Source organism: Heterocephalus glaber, unplaced genomic scaffold (genome assembly GCF_053883595.1).
Source record: "Heterocephalus glaber isolate CG9 unplaced genomic scaffold, H.glaber_assembly_v1.0 deba00000071, whole genome shotgun sequence".
Taxonomy (NCBI): Eukaryota; Metazoa; Chordata; class Mammalia; order Rodentia; family Bathyergidae; genus Heterocephalus; species Heterocephalus glaber.
In genome coordinates this window covers 19,482,793-19,506,518 of record NW_028258137.1, presented here as the reverse complement: position 1 = coordinate 19,506,518, position 23,726 = coordinate 19,482,793, and the positions used below count along the sequence as shown (strand labels likewise).

Here is a 23,726-nt window from a genome sequence, read left to right as displayed (position 1 = left end):
AAAAAAAGTTTACTATAAAATAGTATGCTGTTTTAAATTAGCAGCAGCCTCACAGATCATAAGTTTACTGCATCTCTTTTTTTTCCTCCTTCTTCAGTATTGGCCATTGAATTCAGGACCTTTGCACTGAGCTACAACCCCAGCCCTTTTTAAATTTTTTATTTCGACAGGGTCTTGCTATGTTACTCAGGCTGGGCTCTAACTTGCAATGCTGCTGCCTCAGCCTCCCAGAGTGCTGGTATTACAGGCCTGTGCCAGCACAACTGCTCTACTGTATGTCTTGATTGCATCAAGAGGCCAAATCAAGTAATTATATTGGTATAATGACACACTGATGTTTGCACAATAATGAAATTGTCTTGTGATGCATTTCTTAGGATGTATCTCTGTCAAGTGACATATGACTGTGTCCGCAAGTACTTATTGGGAGTGTGTGTGCATGAGTTGTGTATGCATATTTGGGGTTGGGTATGTAGCGGGAGAAAGATTATTAGATTATTTCTTCTCCATCTTGAACTTCTATTATTCAGATGCTAGATCTCATGGGTCTTTTATATCTCATCATATTTGCCTTAACAATATTTTTTGGTCTATGTCCAAAGATATTTTCTCAAGTATTGCTATTAAAATTTACATTTAAAAACATATGAATTTTTAAAAAATAACTTGGGAAGAGGAAAAAATGTTTACTCCCTAAACTCTAATATTAAAAATATTTGAAAAAAATTTTATATTCTTTGAAACAAAGAAGCCAACCTTATTTTCTTCTTTTTCAAGCAGGTCTATTTTGTGCAGGATTTCCTTTGCTATCTTCCAGTACTCTTCAAGATTCTTTCCTTTTACATTTATGTCCTTTAATTGTTCTGCTTCGTTTTCATCAAAAGAATACTCTCCTAGACTTAGAGATAATTTCTCAGCTTTGTAATATGGAGGGGAAAAGATGGTTTTACGTTACTGGAAATGTTACATTTTAAGGATAACCTCATGCCCCACCTCACCCCTTGTCTAAATTTCATCCATCTAGATTATTTTAACTGGTACAAAAATAATGGAACGAGTACTTAGCAGAGGCCCAAGACTCAAAAAGTCATAAATTAGACCTTTCAGAGTTACAAGAAAAAAGAACAACATGAAAATGTTATTCCAGACACACAAATATCCTCAGGAATATGGATACTGGTTTAACGTATTTTGTTGTTGTTTTTAGTGCAGCAGATTGAACACAAGGTCTCATACATGGTAAGCATGTGTTCTATCACTAACCAACACCTGAAGCTTCAAAGTAGTTATTTTTAAAAACATTATTCATGAAGTGGTTCCTTCCTCTATCTTTTAAATATTAAAAAAAACATATTATGTCCATAATTTTTTTCCCACAAAGACAACAATCCTCATAATGGCTACTGCCTTCTGCTTCTGCCATACTAGTCATAAATTCTTTGAATGCATCAGGCTCCCTCCTACCACAGAGCCTTTGACCCTAACTGTTGCTCAGGCCCAAGACACTCACCCGTAATCAATTCTTCTTTCTGCCTGGTTACCTCTAGTCATTCAGATCTCAGCTCAAGAATCACTTTCTTTCAAAGACATTTCTATTTTAAGTCTAGGTCTGATTCCTTTGTATAAGCTTGCAATAACCGTGGTCCATCTCTTCATAACCTTTATGTTTTATTGTTGTTGTTGTTTTGGTTTTTTGAGACAGGGTCTCACTGTGTGGTCCAAGTCAGGCTTGAACTTGCTATGTAGCTCAGGGTGGCTATGAACTTGTGATTCTCCTGTCTCAGCCTCCCAAGTGCTGGGATTACAGGTATGCCCTAGCATGCCTGGCTTTCCTCAAGTCAACTTATAATAATACATAATCTCATTTTTAAGATTATATATTGCTATTTATTTATGTAGTTAAACTAAGCTCTAAGTATACAGACTGTGTTTTTATCACTGTATCCCCATTCCCAGCAGTGCGTAGCACATAATAGACATTTTAGCATATTTTAAATAAGTAAAAGGATATCTTATATATTATGATTTAGCAATAAATAACTCTCAGTTCTTATGTCCTACAAACTAAATTTGCCCATGTGGCATAAAATAAGTGAAATATCTCTACTGCTGCTCTCTTCTAAACAGGTCGCTCTATGCTGAAAGTACCCTAGTTTTTATATCCAAATTATATACTCTGCCTTTCAAATATAAGAACCACCTGGAAGCTAAAAGGGAATGGCTCATTAGAGCAGGTATAAATTCTTTTTATAAACCTTAGTTGATATTTTCTTTTTTTTTTTTTTTTGGTACCGGGGATCGAACTCGGGTCCTTGGGCTTGCGCAGCAGGTGGCGAAACCACTGAGCTAAATTCCCAGCCCTATATTTTCTTATATAACAGTAAACTTACTAATCTTTTTGCAGTTGTAAAGCACAAAAGTGGCAGCTTTGTTTAGTTCCTCATTCTGAGATTCAGTTAAAGCTTGTATCATGAGTGGAAGTCCATTGTTTTTAAAAAGATCATACTGATTTTCCTCTGGAAAACATGGAAAATTAAAACAGAAGACAATTATTTTGTCATAAATTATATGCATGAGGCCATAATTCTTCCTTGGGATAATCACAAACATAGTTCAAATTTTTTAAAAATAGAGAAAAATGTAAATTTGAAAGTATTTTCAATTTATGAAATAATCTACTTAGAGAAAATAAGTGGTGATTTCTGAGATATAGCCAGAGTAGTATCATTTCTCATTAAGAGTAAACAAACTACCCTTACTTGGTTTGCAAAAAGGTAGAGCAACCAGGTGTGGTGGCACATGCCTGTAAGCCCAGTACACTGAGAGGCTGAGGCAGGAGGATCACAACTCAAACCAGGCCTGGGCAACTTAGCAGCTTAGTGAGACCATGTTTTGAAATAGAAAACTTAAAAGGGGGAGGGGGGCTGAGGATGTAGCTTGATGAGAAAGCCCTGGGTTCAATCCCCAGTACCACAGAATAAACAGATAATATAAAAAAGGTAGAGTTGATCCTACATAATACAGAGGCTAAGAGAAAGAAGAGAGAACTGATAGAAGAAGAAAGTGAGGGCAGGAAGAAAGCAGAAGTAAAGGTGGCAGTGGGAAAAGAGTGGAAAAGTAGGAAGGAAAGAGAGGAAAGGAGGAGTCTAGGAGACAGAGAGAAAAGTGGAGGTCGGAAAGTAGAGAGAAGGAAAATGAAAAGAGGAGAAAGAATAGAGAGAGAGGAGAGAGTAACAGCCAAAGAAAGAAAATTTTAAAGTTTTTAATCAAGGGGTAACAGGGTTAGATTTGTGTAGCAATATAAAGAGAAGACTAAAACATGGAGAAAGAAGGAAAGGAGTGCTGGATGTGGTGGCACACGCCTGTGATCCCAGTACTCGGGAGGCTGAGGCAGGAGGGAGGATAGCCCCAAGTTTGAGGCCAGCCTGGGCTACATAGTGAGTTCAAGGGAGCCTGAGCTACATAGCTACATAGTGAGACACTGTCTCAAAAAACAAACAAACACAGACAGAAAGGAGCAGAGGGAGGTAGCTTTTGTGGTGCTAATGCAGTAATCCTGATGAAAGACACTAAGGGGTTGAGGGGCAAAATTAAGAGGGTAACACTAGCAATGGACAGAAAGGGATAAGAAAGGGGCAAGAGAAGTAGAACTATAGACCTTAGAGACTAACTGAATACAATGAGTGGAGGACGATGAGGAACTAAAATAACCAGTTTAGGGTCTAAATTACTGGGACAAAGAAATGCTTTAAGCTTTTTATATGACCAGAAGGGAAAAAAACCAAAAACATGTATTTTCACTACTGTTTTAATAAGCACACTAAAGAAATCCAATACTTAACCACAATCCTCTGTGCAATGACCAAGAGCAAGCATGATGCTAAATTTTTCTCCTGAATCCAGACTTTCATGAGGCAACAGTGCCAGAAGTTTGGAAACAATGCAGTACTTGGATAATACCACCCCAAAAGTAGCTATTAGTATAAAAAAGAAAAAAATGGTAAATAGAAACTTAAAACATATAAATGTACATATATGTTTTTCAGAGCTTATCCAGTATATATATATATACACATATATATACATAGTATCTAATATACAAATATAACATCTAATATACATGAGTGCAAAGGTGTTAATATGAACTCACTGTAATAAGATGGCTTATTATAATGGTTCTCACTGATTCTTTCAAAGCAAACTTTTTTGTTTCTTAGTTATTCTGCATAATGTTGTAAATATGAAGTAATACTACCTTCCTAAAAACTGAGTATGTCCATTTTTATCTTACATATCCCTTATCTACATTGGATACCGGTAGTAAAGACATACCTACATAATCAAATTCTGCCTAATATTGAAATATTCTCTTAACTGACCATGATTCTACTGATGTTAATGAAACATACCTGAACCTATGCTGAGAGGTGATAAAATTCAAGAACTCTGTTACTTTAAGCCGTACTTCTCCTCATGGGGCTTTTACTAGAGTTCACCCAGAGTCTAACAATACTGGTGCTAAGAAAAAGGTTGTGATTTCCTCAAGGGACTATGTCTTAATAAATTTTCTATTTCTGGAGCTCAGGACATAACAAACACTCACTGCTTTTTTATTTATTTATTTATTCATTCATTCATTCATTTATTTATTTATGGTACTGGAGATAGAACTCGGGTCCTTGTGCTTGCAAGGCAGGTGGCAGAACCACTGAGCTAAATCCCTGGCCCTCACTGTTTTACACTTGATCTTAGCCAAAAGGCCGAGAAGCGATCCTCACTGTTTTATTTTAACTTACTTTTGCAGTTATTTGTAATTGCCAATAGAGTCTTGTATTATAAAGATTTACAGACTATCATTAGACTTGGAGTTAGAAGGCCTAGATATGAAGTTATAACTTCCATAGGAAAAAAAAGTATTGGACTAGATAATTTCTAAGATTCCTTTCCACTTGTTGAGAAGCTGAAAGTCTAATCTATATTAGTGTTTAATCTACCATTTCAACACTCACCATGCTGAACTCAAACAAAACTGAATTGTAGAAAACTTACTAATAAGCATTTTTTACTCACGATTATCAGCAATACACGCATCCATTGTCTTTGTTACCACTACTGCAAGCTTAGCACTGGAAGGAGTCTTGTGTGAATCAGATTCCAGTTGTACAAGAACCTGAGACAATATATCCAGTCCACCCACAGATATAAAGTATTTCTGAACATATGCTTAGGGAATAAAACAGAAGAACTATTAATATCTCAAACAAGGCTGGTATATGATTTCATTCAATTAATGAGCACCAAATATATCATTAACTTGACTTTTTAAAATATTTACTACAAGTCCCAAAATTAAACAATTTTTAAAAATCTAATTTTATTTGTGCATACACATAAGAGTAAATTATTTAAGCACTTTGGCCAATACAACTACACATGTAGTAGTACAATACTGCTTTTTGTGTATAAGAAATCTTTCTTCATTTAATGAGGACTGCTGTATTTTGTAAGAATATTATTAAACTATCCTTCAACATTATTATTATTATTATTTTTTGGTACCGGGGATCGAACCCAAGACCTTGTGCTTGCGAGGCAGGTGACGGCACCACTGAGCTAAATCCCCGGCCCCTCAACATTATTAAGTAAGTCTTTCAACAGAGCTATAAAGAATAGATTAATTCATGTAGGTTGGTTTTTGTTTTGTTTTGTTTTTTTTGAGACAAAGTCTTGCTATGTAGTTCAGGCTGGCTTGAATTCACTATGTAGCCCAGGCTGGCCTCAAACTTGCAGTGATCCTCCTACCTCAGCCTCCCTAGTGCTGGGAATACAACTGTGTGCAGCCACCACACCCAGCTGGTTGGCATTAAAATTAGCAAACTGCCTATCTTCCGAATTCCATCATAGTTCATTCCTCAGGTTGCTAAAATCTACAAAAGGGCAAATTATTTAACTGTTCCAAAACCACATATCTCATCATTCTTATTTACATCTAATTCTTTTTACTTTTGGAGCATATTATTGAGCAATATTTCAAGCAAAGATCCAGTGACAGATATATATATTTTTAAGTCTAAACCTTTTGTTCTCCTATTTAAAATGATTCTGATGGCAAAGTATCCCATGGGTCTATGGTTCAGTAGTCTTCACAGCCCCATCCTAGAAATAGGATATAACAAATGGCCATGTAGGCTAGTGGTTATAATTCTGCCACAAGTCTTTTTTCCAGATTAGCCTAGTCCTATAAATTAAACCCAAGGTGATTTAAAAGCAAAATTCAGCCAGGCATAATTCCACACATCTATAATCCCAGCTACTAGGAAAGCTAAGGCAGGAAAACTGAAAGTTTGGTGCCAGTTTGGGCAACTTAGCAAGAGGCTAAAATAAAGTCTGAGAAAGTAGCTCACTGGTAGAGCACTCCTGAGTTCATTTCCAAGACCACACACACACACAAAGGCAAGAATTAATTTTTGTATCGCCCAATAAAACAAAGATATTAATAATCTACAAATATCATACCAAGAATTTTATACATCTGAGACACTATAAGGAAACATTTAAGGATAAGCAAACATTTTCAATATTGTAGAGACTCCAAAAACAGTTTCTTTACTGAATTGTATTTTTAATTTAAAATTTTTTTTTAAAAAAAGGAGTTTGCTTTGCATAGCTGGGGATCAAACTCAGTCTTGTGGATGCTAGACAAGGGCTCTAACACTGAGCTACACTCCCAGCCCGCTAAAAGCATGTATTTTTAAGTGCTTAGATGAGAATGGCCCTATGTTATCATAAAGATTCTTGGTTGTAGCCTAAGCAATAAAACTTCAGGCTTATAAGCAAAACATTCTAGTCCATACTGGTTGTATATTGAACATTTCAGATTTCCTCTAATTTATATTTCATACTGGATTTCTGAGAATAAAGAAGTCCTATAATTATCACTCATTTGAGCTGTCATTTAGAGAAACAGGAAATGTCAAGGTATCATGGAAATAGCTTCCAATTATTAGAACTCTAGAGATACATTATTTTGCATGTGAAACATGAGTATTTGTTTTAAATACCTGAATATAGACATATATCAACAATGTATAAAATTCCAATTGCTCCACATCTTTGCCTCATTTAACATTACCAGTCTTTTTTACTTTTATCCATGCTAGTAGGTGGGTTGTGGTATCTGGGGGGGATTTTTAGTTTGGATTTCTCTGATGACAATGATCTTAAGCATCTTTTCAAGTGCTTATTTATATTCATATTTTCTTTGCAAAATATCTATTCAAATATTTTGTTCATTTTTATTTTATTTTGTAGTGCTGAGGGTCAAACCAACAGCCTTGAATATGCTAAGCAAAGGCTCTTCCACTGAGTTATATCCTCAGCTCATGGCACATTTTTAAATTGTTAAGTGAAGGGCTCTGCAATTGAGCTACACCCCCAGCCCGTCTACTTTTTCATCGTTAGGTTGTTTTTATCTTATAATTGATTCTTTTTTTGATACAGGAAATCAAACTCAGGACCTTGCTCCTGCCAGGCACGTGTGGTACCACTAAGCTAAATTCTTGGCCCTCTTATAATTGATTACACGTGTTCTTTACACAGGCTGTGTTCAAAGGTTTTTTGTTTTTGTTTTTTTTTGGTACCAGGGATTGAACTTGGGACCTTGTGCTTGCAAGGCAGGTGGCAGAACCACTGAGCTAAATCCCAGGCCCAAGGGTTTTTAAAATCAGATGTTTTGTAATATTTTCTCTCAGTTTATGGCTTGTCTTTTCATCTTAACAGTACCTTTTGAAGGTCAAAAGATTCTAATTTCAGTGAAGTTCCATTTATCACACTTTTTGTGTTTAAGAAATATTTATCAATCCCCAAGTTGTGATGATTTTCTCCTATGTTTTTTGTCCAGTTTTATATTTCTTACTCTTATATTTAGGCCTATAGATCATTTTAAATAATTTTTTGTATACTGTGTGAGATAAGGGTTGAAATTCATATTTTGCATATCGATATTCATTTTTTCATACCCCATTAATTGAAAATACCAATTTCCTCCCACAGAATTCCCATGTCACCTATTATGGCTTGGATCTTAAATGTACCCCAAAGTTCATGTGTTGAAGGCTGGGTCCCCAGTGTAGCAGTTTTCAGGGGTAAGGCCTTTGGAAGGTGACTGGATCTTGATGAATCCACTTATGGATTCATAGCTCAATGGGCTTGAGGGGAAGAACTTATTATAAAAACAAATTCTCTCACTCTTTTTGCTTCCTAGATATCATGAGGTAAGCAGTTGTGCTCTACCATGTGCTCCCTGCCATGATGCTGTGCCTCACCTCAGGCCTAGAAACAAAGGGGCCAAGTGACCTGGACAGAAGCCTCTGAAACTATGAGCCGAAATAAATCTTTCCTCCTTGAAGTTGACTTTAACACAGTACCTTTGTAAAAATCAATGACCCTATACTGTATTTGTGGGCCTATTTCTGGGCTATGTTGTTTCGTTGATCTAAATGTTTATATGTACACCAAAGTCACATTTTCGTGATTACTATATAATAAATATTGAAATTGGGTAACAGAAGTCCTATAAATTTGTCCTTTTTCAAAAGCAGTTTTTATTATTTTATGCTCATTGCATTTCCATGTAGAATCAGCTCATCAGAAAAGCCTGCTGGGATTCTGATTGAGAATGCCAGGAATCTAAAGATGAATTTGAGAAGTGACATTCTCATAATACTGAGTCTTAGAAATCCATGAGCATTATATATTTCCCTTTAATTTAGATATTATTTCAATAATATTTTGTGGTTTTCAGAATACACACAATTTCACCATTCATTGTAACAAAACACCTGAGATAAACAACTTCTAGAGAAAAGGCTGATATTTTGGCTCATAGTTTGAGAAATTTCAGTCCACGATCAGTTGGCTCCATTGCTTTGGGGCTTGTAGCAAAGCAGTACATCATGGTAGAGATATATGGCAGTGGAAATTGCTCACCTTGTGACAGCTGGGAGGCAGAAAGAGAGAGAGAGAAAGGAAGGAAGGGGCCTGGGTCCCAATATCCATTTCAAAGGCAGAACTCTAAAGACCTAAGTTCCTTCTACTAGACCCCAGCTCCTAGAAGTTCTACTACTTCTGAATAATGCCACATCCTGAGGACCAAGCCTTCAATGAGCCCTTGGAAGACATATAAAAACTATAGCACAGGTATTGCATATATTTCACTAAATTTATCCCTAAGTATTTACCTTTTTGGTATTATTATAAAGGTCTATTTCTTTGTTTCTACTTGTTGCAATACATAGAAATAATTGATTTTAGCCAGGGATTTAGCTCAGTGGTTCCGATCCCCTGCCTCGTAAGTGCAAGGTCCTGAGTTCAATCCATGGTACCAAACAAACAAACAAATAATTGATTTTTTATATAACCTTATATCCTACAACCTTCCTAAAATCACTAGTTCTGGTAGCTTTCGATTTTCTACATAGACAGTCATGCCATTTATGGAAAAATGATTATTTCTTCTTTCTGTTCAATTTCTATGCCTTTCCTTTCATTTCATTTCCTTGTATTATACTGGTTAGGACATCTGTAAAATATTACAATAAAGTAGTCAGAGCAGCCTTCCTTTTTTCCAGTCTTATGTGAAAGGACTAAGTCTTTTATAATTAATTATGTGAGCTGTAGTATTATGTAGAGGTCCTTTATCACGTTATGGAAGTTCCCTTTTATTCATTCCTAACTTAGTAAGAGTTCTTTTTTTTTTTTTTTTTTTGGTGCTGGGGATTGAACTTGGGACCTTGCACTTCTGAGGCAGGCGCCGGCAGAACCACCGAGCTAAATCCCCGGCCCTTAGCAAGAGTTCTTATCATAAATGTATTTTGAATTATGTAAACACTTTCCCTGCACTGATTAAGATCATCATATAGTTCTTTTTTTCTAGTCTGTGAATGTGCTAACTTTTCCAATTTTAAATCAGTCTTGTACTCTTGGGATAGATGCTAGTTGGTCATAATGCATTATCCTTTCTCTATGTTGCTAGACTCAATTTGTTAATACCTGTTAAGCATATTTTATTGCTTTTATTGTTGTTGAGATAGGGTCTCACACTTAGCCCAGGCTGGCCTTGAACTTGCTATAAACCCAAGCTAATATTTCACTAAGAATTTTTATGTCTATGTCCATAAAGGATAATTGCCTGCAGTTTTCTTATAATGTCTTTTTTGGGATTTGGGATGGGTGTGATACAGAAAGCATTATAGAATGTATTGGAAAGTGTTTCTTCCATTTCTGTTTCTGGGAATAATTTACAGAGAATTATTTGTTCATTTTCTTCCTGAGCTTTTTGGCAGGATTCACCAGTAAAAATGAATAGGGCCTAGAATTCTGTGTGTTAAGATACAATTTCTATTTCTTTAATACATATACATATTACTTATCATTTGAGTGAGCTTTGGTAGTTTGTATTCTTCAAAGAATTTGTACAATTATGTAAGTTGTTAAACTTTGTAGTATAAAGTTGTTTCTACTATTTCTTTATTATCCTTTTAGTATCTGTTAAGATCTGTGGTGATGCTAACAGCTTATACTGACATTGCTAATTTGGGCCCTTAATCATCAAATATATGGGGATTTATAGATGTTTTATTTTTACTTATCTCTAAATTAATTCCACTGCGGTTGGAGTACATACTCTGTGGATTTTTAGTTTTGCAATCTAGTTGCTCTGTTTTATGAGGCTTTGTGGGGAGATTAAAAAGCTTGGTTGATTGCAAGGTCCCGAGTTTGATCCCCGATACCAGAAAAAAAAGCTCTGTTGGTGCCACTATCTTCTCAACATCCTCCCACTAATACTTATTCTTTTTTTTTTTTTTTTTTGGTATACTAATACTTATTCTTAAGATTTTCTTAGCTTCAAAAAATCTAAATTCATCCTAGATGACCAAATTACTAGAATAAAATTAACCCATTAATTCAATTAATTAAATACTTTTCTCTTTAATATACATTTCTTCAAGTATCATCTCCCAGCAAAGAAGTACTTACTGTTATTTGCAAGAGTAAGTCCAATAAATGAGCAAATAGGGCGAATTATCTCAGGTTTCATGCAATTTATTAGCCACTCATTAGCATGTGGAAAAAGTGAACAGCAAAACATTTGATTCTCATCTGAAAGGAGATGAAAGTCCATCGTTTTAAATTTGACATTTGGAAAATACTAGTTTTGACTTGGCTTATCTTTATATTTAAATATTTAAGATAATTACCATTTTGAGGATTGTTGACACAGACACACAGAGTACTACATACTGAAGACCACAACTGATACTTCTCAAAAACATTTTTATCTGACAAATCAAACTCATAGTTTGAAAAAACTGTCCTATTAGGTTAAAAAGGAAAGAAAGTAAGTCAATATAAACACATTAAGGTCTTAAATAATGAGTATTAACAACAAGATATTTATATTTGCTTACCTGAACAACTGTGACAAAACTGTAATACAACTCGTTTCTCTCACAAGTGTTTGTCCACTTCCTTAAAAAAGCCATATATTATGTGAATACGAGTTAGCAATAATTTTGCAGGAATGTAAAGCAACATTTAAGTAGTATTTTAATAAACAATTATCTTTTAAAAACCACTTAGAAGTATTATAAAGCATAACATAATTACTGAGATAAAAATTTGTATTCAAGATTATTCTGGAAATATGCTATGCTTAGAGCCTGACAACATTCAAATTTTCTCTAAAAATTATGAAACAATTATTTTGCATTATGGTTTTCTCTTACAATACCAAAATATGCTCTAAAATAGAAAAAATAAATACAATATTTTCTAGTTTTTCCAAAATACCAAAAGTAAAAATCTAGAAGCAATTAAACGCCTAACAAGTTAACTAAATAAAGAAACATTAAAAAATAACTTTATCCAGCTGGGGATTTAGCTTAGTGGTTCCAGCACCTGTCTTACAAGCACAAGGTCCCAAGTTCAATCCCCAGTACCAAAATAAATAAATAACTTTATCCATTTATTGGTTGATGGGCATTTGGGCTGTTTCCAATATTTAGTGAGGAATGGATAAAGATGTGTGTTTTTTATACAATGGAGTACTACTCTGCCACAAAGAAGGATAAGCTTGAGACATTTCTAGCTAAATGGATACACCTTGAGACCATACTCTTAAGTGAAATAAACTGGATACATTTTTAAATACCACACTGTTTCTCTGGTGTGAGAAACTAAAAGTGTAAATAAGGACCAAAATGTATAATAGATATTGGGAAATGGGAAGAAAATGTTCAAATGGGAAGGGGAAAAAAGGAAGGGGGAGGGAGAAAGGAAGGAAGGGACAAGAAGAAAAAAGAGAATAGAAGGAAAAAGTAGAAATAAAGCTTTTGTAAATAAGGAGAGGAAGAGGGGTTGAAGAAAGGGGAGGGAAATAGGAAAAAAGAAGAAGCAAGATATATCACGTACAGGTACAAAATCCCTATGACGAACGTTATCTTTATGTATATCTAAAATGTATCACTAAAAAAACCCCACGTTATCCTGGGCAGGATGTATATGAGAACATTCTATATTGACGATTTTTCTGTAAATCTAAAATTATCTCAAATTCTGAAAGTAAATCACTTTACTATTTTTTTTTTTGGTACCAGGGATTGAACTCACAACCTTGCAGTTGCAAGACAGGCTTAGTGCCACTGAGCTAAATCCCTGGCCCCACTTTACTATTTTTTTCCCACTTTACTATTTTTTGAAATAAATAATAAATGATTAAATGCATGTTACTAATTTCTTTTCTAAAAACAGTATTTCTAAGTTAATGAGATTTGAAAAAAAAAATAATATAAGGACTAGAAAAAAAGATTAATAATGAATATTCTAATTTATTATTTAAAATGTTTTAAACATTCATAGGAAAATGTACTTACGATTATTTGAAACCAGAACCAAAATAACATAGACAGACATTCTTTTCAAATTTGTGTTTGAATCATCATTAGATAAGAAGAAAGTTAATTCTTCAAATAACTCTGAAGTACACAAACTTTGCTGACAGTAAACTGAAATATAAAATGTAATTTTAATTTCAAAGCATTAGCACAAACCGATTTTAAAATATGCTGAATAAAATACAAAGTTGCCAAACTAAACATAGTTCTCAATCAAATCTCATTTAATTGACACATACGGGAAATGCAACAAAATTTCTAATGAACTGATATGCGCTTAAGTGGCAGATCAAAGGTGTCTTAATCAAAAAGTGCTTGATCGAGGGGCTGGGGATTTAGCTAAGTGGTGCCACGCCTGCCTCGGTAAGCATAAGGTCCTGAGTTTGATCCCCGGTACCAAAAATAAATAAATAAATAAAAAGTACTTGATCTAGGCTTCAAAACATGTATTACAATTCCCTAGAATTTCCAACAATAAAAAAAATCAGACACAAAATTTCAAAAGGATGAGTAACAAAACACAGCAAGAAAAAAAAAATTCAGAAGCCTGCTTTGGAAAACAGAGGAACAAACAATATTTATGCTATTTTTGACTTTTTTTTTTTTTTTTAAGCAATAATTGTTTTTCAGTTAAGTATGGTGACACACGCCTGTAATACCAGCTACCTGGCAGGCTGAGGCAGAAAGACTGCCTCTAAGACTGCAAGTTTAAGGCATTTCTGGGCATCACAGTGAGACCCTGAAACAAATAAGCAGAGAGGGAGAGGGGGAGAGGGGGAGAGGGGGAGAGGGGGAGAGGGGGAGAGGGGGAGAGGGGGAGAGGGGAGAGGGGGAGAGGGGGAGAGGGGGAGAGGGGGAGAGGGGGAGAGGGGGAGAGGGGGGAGGGGGGAGGGGGGAGGGGGGGAGAGAGGAACAAAGAAAAAGCTTTTTTCAAAAAAAAGTGATACCTATACATCAGTGAGTTTTTGTGTGTATGTGATAGTCATGCAGTATGTAGAACTGTACAAAAATAATTTGGGGGCTGAAGGGCATAGCTCAGTGGTAGAGTATATTCTTACATGTGTGAGGCCCTGGGTTCAATCTTCAGCACTAAAAAATAAAAATAATAATTTGAATACAGTGATACAATTGGCCTTCTCTCCAGTGCCTAGAACCAGTTTTGGACCCTCTCTCAAAGGTAAAGTCTAGATTATTTTTCCCTTGTATCCTCAATTTCTAGTACAGAATCTGATTCTTAGAAGTTGATGAAGACATATTTAATTAAAGAAAATATAAAAATATAAAGTTAGTTTAACTGATGGTATAAATTCAACCTCATTTCAGGTATATTGGAGAAAAGTATTCTTTTTTTTTTTTGAGAGAAGTATTCTTGCTAACATGAGTTTCTGTACCCAAAGTATACATGTTGCTTGTGGATTATCTTCATCTTTTGATATAAGTACCTGGATAAACTATTCAAATATATAAAAAAAGAAATTAAGTTATAAAATTATTAGCTGGACATGGTGGTGCACACCTGCACTTGGGAGGCTGAGGCAGGAGGACTGCTGGAAGACCAGCCTGGGCTACATAGTGAGTTCAAGGCCAGCCTGAACTACATAGCAAGACCCTGTGTCAAAAAAAATTGTTTTTGAGTAAAATATAATACATGCTTAAAGGATAACAAAATTTTATATTTTACCATTTTTTTCTGCAACAGCTCCTAATGTAAATAAGGCTGCTTCTTTTACCATGCTGTGCCTACTTGACTTTGCAAGATTTTTTATAAACATCAAACCACCAATTTCCCGAAAATAAACACTTGCATCACCTGTAGGGCATAGAAACAAAACAAAATAGAAATTATTTGTATGTGTGTTGGTGTGTGTATAGGTTATTCTATTAAGGGTAAAAAAAAAATGAGGAATATAACATTAGAGTAAATGAGAAGAGAAAGAACTATGCATAATTAACATATTATAGTACTAAAAAACTAGAATCGTGGGTAAAAATTCATTATCACATCTTACTGTTTTGTTGGCAAATTGAATAAATAGTGACCAAAGCTTCTTTTTGTGATAAAGCGTTGTCCATTTGATACTTTAGACACTCCAATAATAAGTTCAGGTCAGTCTTCATTTCTGAAGAAGAAAAATTTCATTATTTTAAGCCTAAGTTTTCTTTCAAAGACTAACCATCAAAAATCTGCTTTCTAATTATATATCTTTGCAATGTTGACGTATTTCTTTTTTGAGACAGGGTCTCTCTATATAGTCCAGGATGGCCTTGAATTTTCTACTTAGCTCAGACTGGCCTGAAACTTATGATTCTGCCTCAGCCTCCTGGGTGCTGGAATTACAGGCATACTACCACACCTGACTGGAATGTTTGACATTTAGAAAATATTACTTTCATAATCTAACAAACAATAAAAATGTATAAAAACAAAGATGTTCTTTTAATAAAAGAACCTAAAATGAACTTCTTATAGTCCTTTGGTTTTCCCCTTACCTATAATACAGGAATAGTAAATATAAATATTATTCTCTTTAAGCAAGGCTACACTGGTTTAAATATCTTCCATTTAGAAATGAACTGAATGAACCAGGTGTGGTGGTGCATACCTGTGATCTCAGCACTCTGGGAGGCCAAAGCAGGAAGATCACAAGTTTGAGCCCAGCCCAGGCAACTTAGCAAGACCCTATCTCAAAATAAATAATTTTGAAAAAGGCTGGGGATGTAGCCCAGTGTGAAGGCCCTGGGTTTAATCCTCAGTCCCGAAAAAAGAAGGAAGGAAGGAAGGAAGGAAGGAAGGAAGGAAGGAAATCAGTTAAGAGGGAGGGAGGGAGGGATAAGGAAAGGAGGGAAAGAGGGAGGGAGAGAGGAAGGGAATGAATGAAAATACAACATATCAAAGTTTGTAAGATGCTACTAAAGCAGTATTTCAGAGGAAATGTATAGCACTAAATACTTAAATTAGAAAATATGAGTTTCAAATTGGTGACTTCAGCTTTCACCTTAGGAAACTAGAGAAAGAAGCTGGATGCTGTGGCACACACCTGTAATTCAAGCTACTTGGCAGGCTGAGGCAGGAAGATTACAAATTTGAGGCCAGCATGGGCAATTTATTGAGAGCCAGTCTCAAAAACTAAGAGCCAGGTGTAGTGGCACACACCTGTAATCTCAGCACCCAGGTGGCTGAGGCAGGAGGATAGCCAAGAGTTTGAGGCCGGCCTGGGCTACATAGTTGGATTCTGCCTCAAAAAAACAAAACTAAACTAAAAAGGTCAGAAGATGTGGCACCCATAAGTTGAATCCCAAGTATAGAAAAAACAAATGAACAAGAAAAAAGAGCAAATTAATTCCAAAGTCTTACTTTTTTTTTTAGTAAATTAATCCCAAAGTAATCAATAAAGGAAAATTATAAAGATGAACCTGAAATCAGTAAAGTAGGAAAACTAATAAACCTCTAGCCAGACTGATTTGGAAAAAACACGTATAGATACAAATTACTAATACCAAGAATGAAAGAGATGGCATTATCACAGATTCCACAGATAATTCCAAAGGTAAAAAAGAGCATTATACACAACTTCATACCTATAGATCAATGACATAGGTGACAAGTTGCTTGAAAGATATAAATCACCAGAACTCAGAAGTAAACAGTAACCTGAATAATACTACATATATGAGAGAAGTTGAAATCATATATTAAAGTTTAATCATATATTAAACCATGTAATGGAATACTACTTAGTAAATAAAAAGAACCACTGATACATGTAACATGGATGAGTCTTAAAATAACTATGCTGAGAGAAAGAAGCCACAGAAAAAAGTATATATTATATGATTCCATGTACTGAAAAAATACAAACTAGTCTATGGTAAAAGAAGGGAAAGAGCACCTGGGAAGGGACAGAGGGAAGGTTATTCAAGGACAGAAGGATATATTCACCATCTTGATTATCCTGATGTTTGCACGGCTATATACGTATGTCAAAGTTATCAAAATTTAAACTGTAACTAAACAGCAAACAGTATTTAAATGAAGTTATATACAGACTTTGGTATAATGCTTGAATTAACATTTAGGATTCTGAAAGATACGGCATGAAGGGTGGACATAATAATATACAGGAGCATATTATAGGAAACTAAGATGTATCATCAATCAATGTTTAGTCTTCCTCTTGAAACAAATTCAACTCAAAATTTGTTTCAATGAAATATTTTGTTAGTGAAAAACTATAGTACAAAAGTTATTACCAATTTGTCTTGAGGCAAGAGCAAACATTTATGTGATCACTTAAGACATTAACAAAAACTAAGTTAAATATGTTACTTAGCTATCAATAAGTAACATCAACAACATGCCAAATAAAACCTGCGATGGAAATAGTGGTTTTCAATTCAAGGCACAATGCAGGGTGCACAAAACTTCTTTATGTACTTCTCTATAACCTGTACTTCCCTGTCATACTTTTAGATCTCCTATCATACACCTTCCCTTCCCAGCCAAAGCACCTAGTGACATCTAAACTAGTATGTTTCATCTTGGTTTTGTCATCTCTAGGCTGAGCCGCTGGTTCCTTTAAAAATTCCTGAAGAGAGCAAGCAAACAAAAACTAAAGTAAATATGATACCAAAAGTATAAGCAACAATAGGAAATCTGATAAATTAAGTTTAAAATTTAAAACAATCAGTGCACTGTTCCTCTTTACAGCATAGTCCTAATAAAGCCTCTTCTGGATGCCATATAAAACATTTAAGATAGGAATGGTATCCAGCACTCAGGAGGCTGAGGAAGGAGGCCAGCCTGGGCTACACAATGAATTTACGGCTAGCCTGAACTACATGGTGAGACACTATCTCAAAAAAGAAAAAAAATTAAACTTTCAAGCTTTAAAACATACCATCCAAAATGTGAAAAGAGAGCCTAGTCTAGAAGAAAATATCTATAAATCAGATATCTAATAAGGAGATTGTGTTCAGAATGTTTACATTCTTAAAACTCAATAATAAAAAAGACAATTTAATTAAAACCTATACAAAGAATTTGAATGCACATTTCTCCAAAGAAGATAAATTGCCAATAAGTATATGAGAAGAAATACAACATTACTCATAAGGAAAATACAAACCAAAACCACACACAATTAGATACCACTTCAAGCTGTTACTAAACAAACAAATGATGGGAGATGACAGATAAAAACCCTTCACCTTTTGGCTGGGATAACTCAGGGATGGATATAAGTTCCACAGCTTCCTACAAAGACTAAGCTCCAATACCCATAATAATTTGATAATGTACTCTTTGGTCTACCTTTCCCTTCCTATCTAAGTTTCTTACTTCACAGCTAATGTTTACTAGGATTATTTTCTTGAAAACTACTTAAACCTAAATCCCTGTTTCAAGGTCTACTTCTTGCGGTAAACCAAATTAAAATATAAAATGAAAGAGAATGAGAGTGAGAAATATAAAATGAAAGAGATATAGGGGGGAAGCATGATAAATGGAGGAGGTATCACCAACAATTATGTCTTTCCAGCTTCTTCAACTTTTTCTTCTCCAGAATCTCTAATTCTCTCTTCAAAAATTCTTTGTCTCTATAATCTTCTAAGACTCCCTTGACAAGCTGGGCACAACAGCAGACACCTATAGTTCCATCTACTTGGGAGGATGAGGCAGAAGGATCCATTGAGGCCAGTTCTAGGTCAGTCTGGGCAATATAGCAAGACTCTGACTCCAAAAAAAAAGCACCCCAAGAGATTCCCTTGACTTGACTTTGGAACTTCCCTCTAGCTACTGCCATCATACACCTTTGGTCAAACTTCTTAAAAGACTAATGTGCTCATACTGTCTTCAGATTTTCATTTCCCACTTGGACCTAAATATACTGGACTGCAATCTGGCTGATCTCTATTAAATCTTTTTTTTCCTCAGTATTGGAGATGCTAGGCAAATCCTCTACCACTGAGCTGTATCCTCAAAACTTTTAATTTTTATTATTTTTTAAATCTTTAGACAGGATCTTAGTAAGTTGCCCAGGCTGGCATTAAATGTGTAATCTTCCTCTCTCAGTTTCCCAAGTAGCTAAGATTACAGGGTGTGTGCTACTATGCCCAGCTGTTAATAAACTGAATGACATTCTAAAGGCAAAATCCAGTGAATAATTCAGTCCCCATCTGTGATGTAGTACAGATACTCTTATGCAATTTCTTTCTCATGAAACATTCTCTTAAGGCTCTGATTTCCAAGACATCACACTTTCGACTCTTTCTCCTTCCTGAAATGTTTCCTTCATTTTTTTTTTGAGAGTGCTCTCTTTAGCTAAACCATTGTGTTGGCATACATTAGGAACACTATTTCCCACTCTTTTTTGTATTCAGTTTCCATTTTTCTGAGAACAATTGTGACACTGTACCTCCCTGCAGACTTTGACAATGGTCCTCTCAGGTTCCTACAATTACTTTATATAGTGCCATTAGACAACTATCATACAACATTCCAAGTATCAGCATGTCTTTCTGTTTGCATGTCAGTTTCCTGAAGCCAGTATTATGTGATAGGTACAGAGCAGGTGCTCAAATATTTATGTAAACTACTAAGTGACTTATTCTTGGATGCTGTCAGATAATCTGCAGTATAACCCACAAACATATTATAAAAGTAATTGCAGATATATAATCCATGAATTTCTCACCTTGTATTTTCTCTGTGTCCTCACTTTCCATGCTTGTCTGTATTCTTATTCCTTTTTATTTCATCTGTAAGATAAAGGTATTTTCTCATTTTAAATTGGATTTTAAGAATGCCAGAAATACAAATGTAAAGGAGATAGGAAAAGAATTGTTTTCTTAAAGCCAGAAGACAAGGAATTGAATCTGCAACTTATTGATATGTGATATTGGACATGCTGTCTAAATTCTCTGAGATTTAGTTTCCCTCTCTGTAAAATAGGATTGATATTCCTACCTCATAGAGTTGTTTCAAACATATGTAAACACATCTTTTTAAAGTACTTTAGGCATTGAACAAATTTTATTAAACAAATGAATGACTAAAATAAACTGGTCCTCTTTTGGTTCCACTTCCTTATTTTAACTATAAATCTTTATTCCATAGTTTCAAATTGGACATGACTGCATAAATCAAGTTTAAAACACAGGCATACACTCTTTAGATTCCCATTTCTCTTCACAAACTAAGCTTAATACTAAATTTTTCTAGAATCCATGATTATTGTTGCCATGGTATTCTACTATTAAGCTTAAATTTTGGTATACATCATTTGTTAGAAAAATTTCTGTACACATCACTTGTCAGAAAAATGAGGAAATGCTGATATGGTCTTTCACATACCTACTTAAGAATGATAAATTGATTATTTATAAAATGTATCAAAGTCCAATTAATTTAATAGAACAACAAATTTGGATTGCAGAATTCTAAACTTTTCTATTTCAACATGAAAATAAAATCCCTAAGAGGCTTAAAGAAATAAAAAAATGAAATTTTTATGTCAATATATGAATATATATTAGTTTTGCCATTTTAACATAATATTGCTTTAAAAAGGAAATGACAAGGTACATTACAGAACATCCACAGGATGGAATATTGTTACAAGAATACTGACCTTGAGTAGAAATGTTTAACAGCAACCAAAAATGCTTATGTTATATAAAGTTAACCATAAAGAGGAAAGAAGATTCAAACTTTTATCTACAATATGGTACCAACTAGATAGAGGCAAACATAAAACTGGATGGAAAGACAGCCACATTATTAACAGTTATCTTGAGAAGATGGTTCTATGGCTGTTGTTCTAGTATTTTTTATTTTTTGCAATCTTTAGAATAATAATGACTTCTAACATTGAGTAAGAACCTACTGTAGGCTGGACTTTGTCCTTTACACTTTACAAATACTACCTTTTTAGTTGTCACAATAACTTTATGAGGGAGCTGTATGAACAGATTGATAAGAAAAGGGTAAATTACTTGCCCAGGTTCAAACAGCTGGGTTGGAATGGAAACCAAGAACATTCAAAGCTGACAGGAAAATTTCTCCTCCATTATAAGTCTCCCATATATAGTATAAATACATATTATCTTTGGGCAAATGAGTTAAGATTTGGAAGGGCCAGAGATTTAGCTCAGTGGTTCTGGTGCCTGCCTCGAAAGCGCAAGGTCCTGAGTTTAATCCCCGGTACCAAAAAAAAAAGGATGTGGAAAAAGAAAACTAGATTTTTTTTTTTTAAATGAGGGGCTAAGGGCATACAACTCATTGGCAGAGTGCCTGCCTAGCATCCACAAGGCCCTACTTTGATACCTAGCACCACAAATCAAATCAAATAAGGTTGCACCGCACAATTTCAATGTGGCCTCTTTGTTCAGCACTGGAGATTCATGCAGCTCAGTTGTACAACATTTGCCAGGCTCTGGGTTTGATTCTCAGAATAGGGGAAAAAAATCAAACTGTTAAAAAATGGGCAGTTGTATCATATGAAGATGTTTTTGTTTTGTGGGGAAGCTTAAAGATTATTTTCTTAATCAGCCAGTCTTCTGCTTTTAATATAATTTTATTTTATTTATTTTTTGGTTTTTTGAGAGAGAGTCTTGCTGTGTAGTCCAGGCTGGCCTAGATCTTGAGGCAATCCTTCTGCCCCAGCCTCCTGAGTGCTGGGATTACAGGTATGTGCCACCACACCTGGCTCTGTTTTATTTTCAACAAGGGCTAATGTACAAATTTTGTCTTTTCACCTTTTCTTTTGGTACCAGGGATCGAACTCAGGTCCTTGCGCTTGCGCAGCAGGTGGCGAAATCCACTGAGCTAAACCCCCGGCCCTTCTTTTCACTTCTTTTTGCAGTGCTGGAGATCAAACCCAGGGCCTCGCACATACTAGACAACACTTCACCACTTGAGCTATATCTCCAGCCCCTGTATAACTTTAAAATCTAAACGTCTGGAAATTGAAACTGACAACATACAGTACACTACCTTTTCTTCCTGTCTTTTTATATTCTTTTTTAATAAATGGCTACTCTGCACAGTAAAATAAGAGTTTGCCAAGTACATAGTAGCAATAATACAAGTTATTTATAAGCCAAGTACAAAGGGATTGGTAATTATAAAATTCTATTTAAAATTATAAAACAAGTATGGTCTATTTCTGAGTAGAAAAACAGCTGCCAAATAAAGCAGATTATGAAGTGTTTTCAGTAATTTAATAAATGGCTGCAAACTGTCACCAACAATGAGACTTTAAATCTTTTATAGTTTTCCATGTAACAGTTATCCTACTTATAGGTTTCACTCAATCTACCCTCTAGAACAGGACTATTAATTCACATTCAAATTTCAGTATGAAAACTAGTTGAACATTATTCCCCTAACCCTTTGATGCTAGGGATAGGACAAAGAACCTCACTCGTGGTATGAATATGCTCTACCACTGAGCCATATCCTCAGCCCTTAAATTTTATTCATTTACCTAACCTAGAAAATGTATCAAAAGCCATCTTTCTGTGTAAGATTGGCAGGGGAAAAAATTTCACCCCTAATTGGCATCACTAATTTGACAATGGATAGCCACCTCAGAATCATACATCACAGCAAAATGCCCTTTAAAGGAGATGCAAGGTGGACAAAGGTTTGCAGTTTGCAAAACTGTATAAATGTTCTGCTACAATAGTTTAAATGGATTGTGAAATAAGTTATTCAGGTCCCAGAAAACGCGCTGGGTCAGCTAGCTCTACAATATTAACAGCAGATGAGAGCACAATGCCCTTTTGCCTCACCCAGGTTCCACAGATAACTCGCGATCTCCCCAAAATCAGTCTAACTCCACCCTGCTCCCAAGATTTCTGCTCACTGACACCAGCGCCTGACTACCCTTAAGAGCTGAAGACCTCCTTTGGAAGAGCACAGATGGCCTCTCTGGCTCCTCTCCGACCAGGCTCTTGGTAGGAGGATGGTCTGGCCCCAGTCTTGGCGGAGATGGACAAGCGGCCCTTGCTCAGCCAGTGAAATGATCTCACCTGTGGACCCCATTCCTTCCTTACAAGAGATTCACCTGGGTAGGAACCAGAGGCCTGTGACACACAGTGCACATAAGGTGTACAGACGCCAGACTAAATGGTGCCTGGCAATGACCTTTTCCAGGCCGTGGAGGCTGCTCCAGAATCTGGTGCCTGCTCAGGATGACAACCCTGTGTCCTCGGCTCAACCTGTTCCCTCAAGTGGGCTGGTAAGTGGGACCCGCAAAGTGGAACCGCTTCGGAGCTGCTGTGTGGGGTCTTGGGCGGCCTGTGCAGCCTGCCTTCCGCAGGAGCAACAGGCTCTGCTAAAGCAAGGCTGGAAGGAGCAGGAGTGAAGGCCTTGGCCTTTACTCTAAAGGCGAAGCGCTCCCAGAGGCTGCCACTTTTCCCATGCTGCACGCCTACCTTGCTCGACGCCTGACCGGGTTTCCCACCTAGTGAGCCAGCCTCACTTCCTCTGGGGGCGGGACTTCCGGGAGGAACTCCCGCCCCCAGGCGGAATTCCAGCAAGTCCCTGATTCCAGAAATTCCCTAGGGTAGCCAGCCAGTGGGCAGGTGTGGAGGTTTTTAATGGAGGAAAGTCACGATTTGAAGGGGATATCCCCTAATCTCACTGCCCCTGGTTTTAAGGTCTTCCTTTCCTCAGAAAGGTGTTAGCCCCAAAGGAAATCAGGATTCGGGTTGACAAAGCCCCGCTCAAGTACAGTGGCAGTGGCCTGTGAGTATGGCACATGCGCAGGG

The 23,726-nt window shown here is 35.9% G+C and overlaps 1 protein-coding gene across 1 annotated transcript; it reads right to left on the bottom strand.

The window, feature by feature from the left end:
* Window positions 1-693: 693 nt before the first annotated feature.
* Terb1 (telomere repeat binding bouquet formation protein 1) lies at window positions 694-23,721 on the bottom strand. The gene is made up of 12 exons (XM_021256933.2): window positions 23,391-23,721; window positions 19,646-19,709; window positions 14,963-15,073; window positions 14,635-14,763; window positions 12,933-13,064; window positions 11,469-11,529; window positions 11,259-11,374; window positions 11,038-11,160; window positions 5,071-5,223; window positions 3,843-3,974; window positions 2,391-2,516; window positions 694-917 (listed from the first exon to the last, which is right to left on the bottom strand). Exons 2-12 carry the CDS (start codon window positions 19,674-19,676, stop codon window positions 694-696), a joined length of 1,338 nt encoding a protein of 445 aa, XP_021112592.2. The 5' UTR covers window positions 19,677-19,709; window positions 23,391-23,721.
* Between the last annotated feature and the right edge of the window lie 5 nt (window positions 23,722-23,726).